Genomic DNA, 2,135 nt, shown 5'->3' on the forward strand with positions numbered 1-2,135 from the left:
ACTACCTTGCTTTCCTGCAGCGCCCCCCCCCCTCCCCCGTTAGGCGGAATTTCACACGGATCCCATTTTGCCACTCGCAGTCAGGTGCTACTACGGCCGAGAAGCATATCCCACGCAAGGTTGGTCGAAAATTCCGGACTCTTGCCAGTCCGGCATCAAACCGAGATCTTGTTGGTCGAAAGTCTAGACCCAACAGACAATCATGACCTAGTATTGGCCGAATGCCGGTTGCCAATGCCGCATCCAGAAGGCGTCAGAATTTCCAGAAAGTTGCCACCGCTTACACTATATGTATGAAGCGCTGCACAAGTTTTGGGCGTTAATATACCTTGTGCACCTTTGGTGGTTGTTTTGACGTGAACGCTAGCAGCTCGTACTCTCCCAGTGACTGCCGATATGGTCCACAAGGCTACCGACCGAGGCCCCGTGCTACAGCGAGTCATTAGGTACTGCCGCAATCAGTGGCCGCGTACCTGCCCAAAAGACGAACTGAGATCTTACTTCAACCGACGTGACGCACTATTACTAGCCGAAGGATGCCTTTTGTATTCAGAACGCGCCGTCGTCCCACAGAAGTTACAACCAGCCGTTCTGAACTAGCTTCATAAACGGCACCCGAGAACAAACAGGATGAAGGCCATTGCTCGGAGTTACGTCTACTGGCCTTTGATCGAGCGAGTCTCAAAAGCTTGCCTGTGTTGTGCTGAAGCATCCAAGTCACTCGTGAAAACCTACCTACGGTCGTGGCTGCAACCGACCGAACCCTGGTATCGTCTTACATCGATTATGCAGGTCCAGTGGGTGGCCAACACTTTTTGGTGGCGGTCGATGCATTATAGGAAATGGCCGGAAATTATTCTAATGAACAACTTCCGCCAGAGTCCTGGGACTCCGACAACTGTATCCGACAACAGCAGTCAGTTCAGGGTCGTCGGCGCTTGCAAACTTTTGTCAGGAGTAGGGCATAACGCATGCCCACTCTCCACCGTTTCACCAAAAGTCGAACGGCCAGGCGGAACGCTTCGTTGACACTCTGAAGCGGGCACTTCAAAAGTCCAGAGAGGAGGGACCAACGGAAGAGATTTTGCAAAAGAATATCGAGCAACGCTAAACCCCAACTCAACTGAAGGAGTGTCACTAGCAGAGGCACTGCTCCAAAGAAGGCTTCGAACACCGCATAACACCATCCAGCCACTAAAAAGGCAGGCTAATCACATTACCAGAATGGATGAACAGTTCAACCGGCATCATGGAGCAGCTGAGCGCCCATTCAGCAAAGGTCAGAGTGTCGGTTCGTAACTACACCGGCAGACATCATTGTGGATTCCATGACTAATTTTTCGCCAGCACAGCAAGATGCTCTACGAGATTCAAGTTGACCCAGCCAGGTGGATACGCCACGCAAACCAAATCCGGCCGACAGATGCGCATATCCTACCCACAGGACCGAGTGAGTTGAGTCTAGAGATGCTTCTGGACTCTTTTGATGTTGGGACCATCCCCGTACAACCATGATTTATTTGAAAGCCTTATTGTAAAGAAAAGAATAAAGGTGGATAGGGGAGGGACTTAGTGCTAGTTTAACACAATCATTCCGAGGTGCATACACCTCCAGACATTCACTCAGGCAATCTGGACAGAAACTGACAACAAGAACGCCACTGACATCGGTTGGCGGCCATATCTTGTAGTGTCTCCAACCAGACACAATGCGGATCACTGTGTCACTCGCCATCCTGGAAGGCGAGTAGCACCGACAGCACCCAAGGGTTTCGTGATCTCCTTCATACTGCCATAGTCATGGGTTGGCCACCTCTCTGTTTATGCCACTCTGAGTTGGACATGGAAGACAGCACTCTATTCGGCAAACGATGGTTCGACATACGCAACACATGTCCCAACCAACGCAGCTTCTGGTGCTGGACACATTCTCTGATGGAAGTACCCGTTACACAACCGAAAACACGCTTTCCAACTGCCTCGTTACAGATTCGCCGACACCAACCCACACCAGCTATGGTTCTGAGACAACGATTGTCGAACACCTGAATACGTCTCAGTTCCGCTGCTCGAATAGGCCAAGTCTCACAGCCACACAACAAAACAGCCCGCACTGTGGCTTGATACACACGTCC

General features: G+C 51.1%; 2 protein-coding genes across 2 annotated transcripts in view; one reads left to right on the forward strand and one right to left on the reverse strand.

The window, feature by feature from the left end:
* The window catches only part of T265_07063 (hypothetical protein), a gene marked incomplete at both ends in the record, with an annotated part of 1,767 nt that extends 1,470 nt beyond the window's left edge, over nt 1–297 (forward strand). The window contains one exon of the mRNA XM_009172492.1: nt 21–297. Coding sequence (XP_009170756.1) covers nt 21–297 — 277 coding nt within the window. The remainder of the gene's footprint in view (nt 1–20) is intronic.
* The window catches only part of T265_07064 (hypothetical protein), a gene marked incomplete at both ends in the record, with an annotated part of 15,472 nt that overhangs the window by 11,746 nt on the left and 1,591 nt on the right, over nt 1–2,135 (reverse strand). The gene's annotated exons all lie outside the window — the stretch shown is intronic.

The sequence above is a fragment of the Opisthorchis viverrini genome, assembly GCF_000715545.1.
Source record: "Opisthorchis viverrini unplaced genomic scaffold opera_v5_157, whole genome shotgun sequence".
Taxonomy (NCBI): Eukaryota; Metazoa; Platyhelminthes; class Trematoda; order Opisthorchiida; family Opisthorchiidae; genus Opisthorchis; species Opisthorchis viverrini.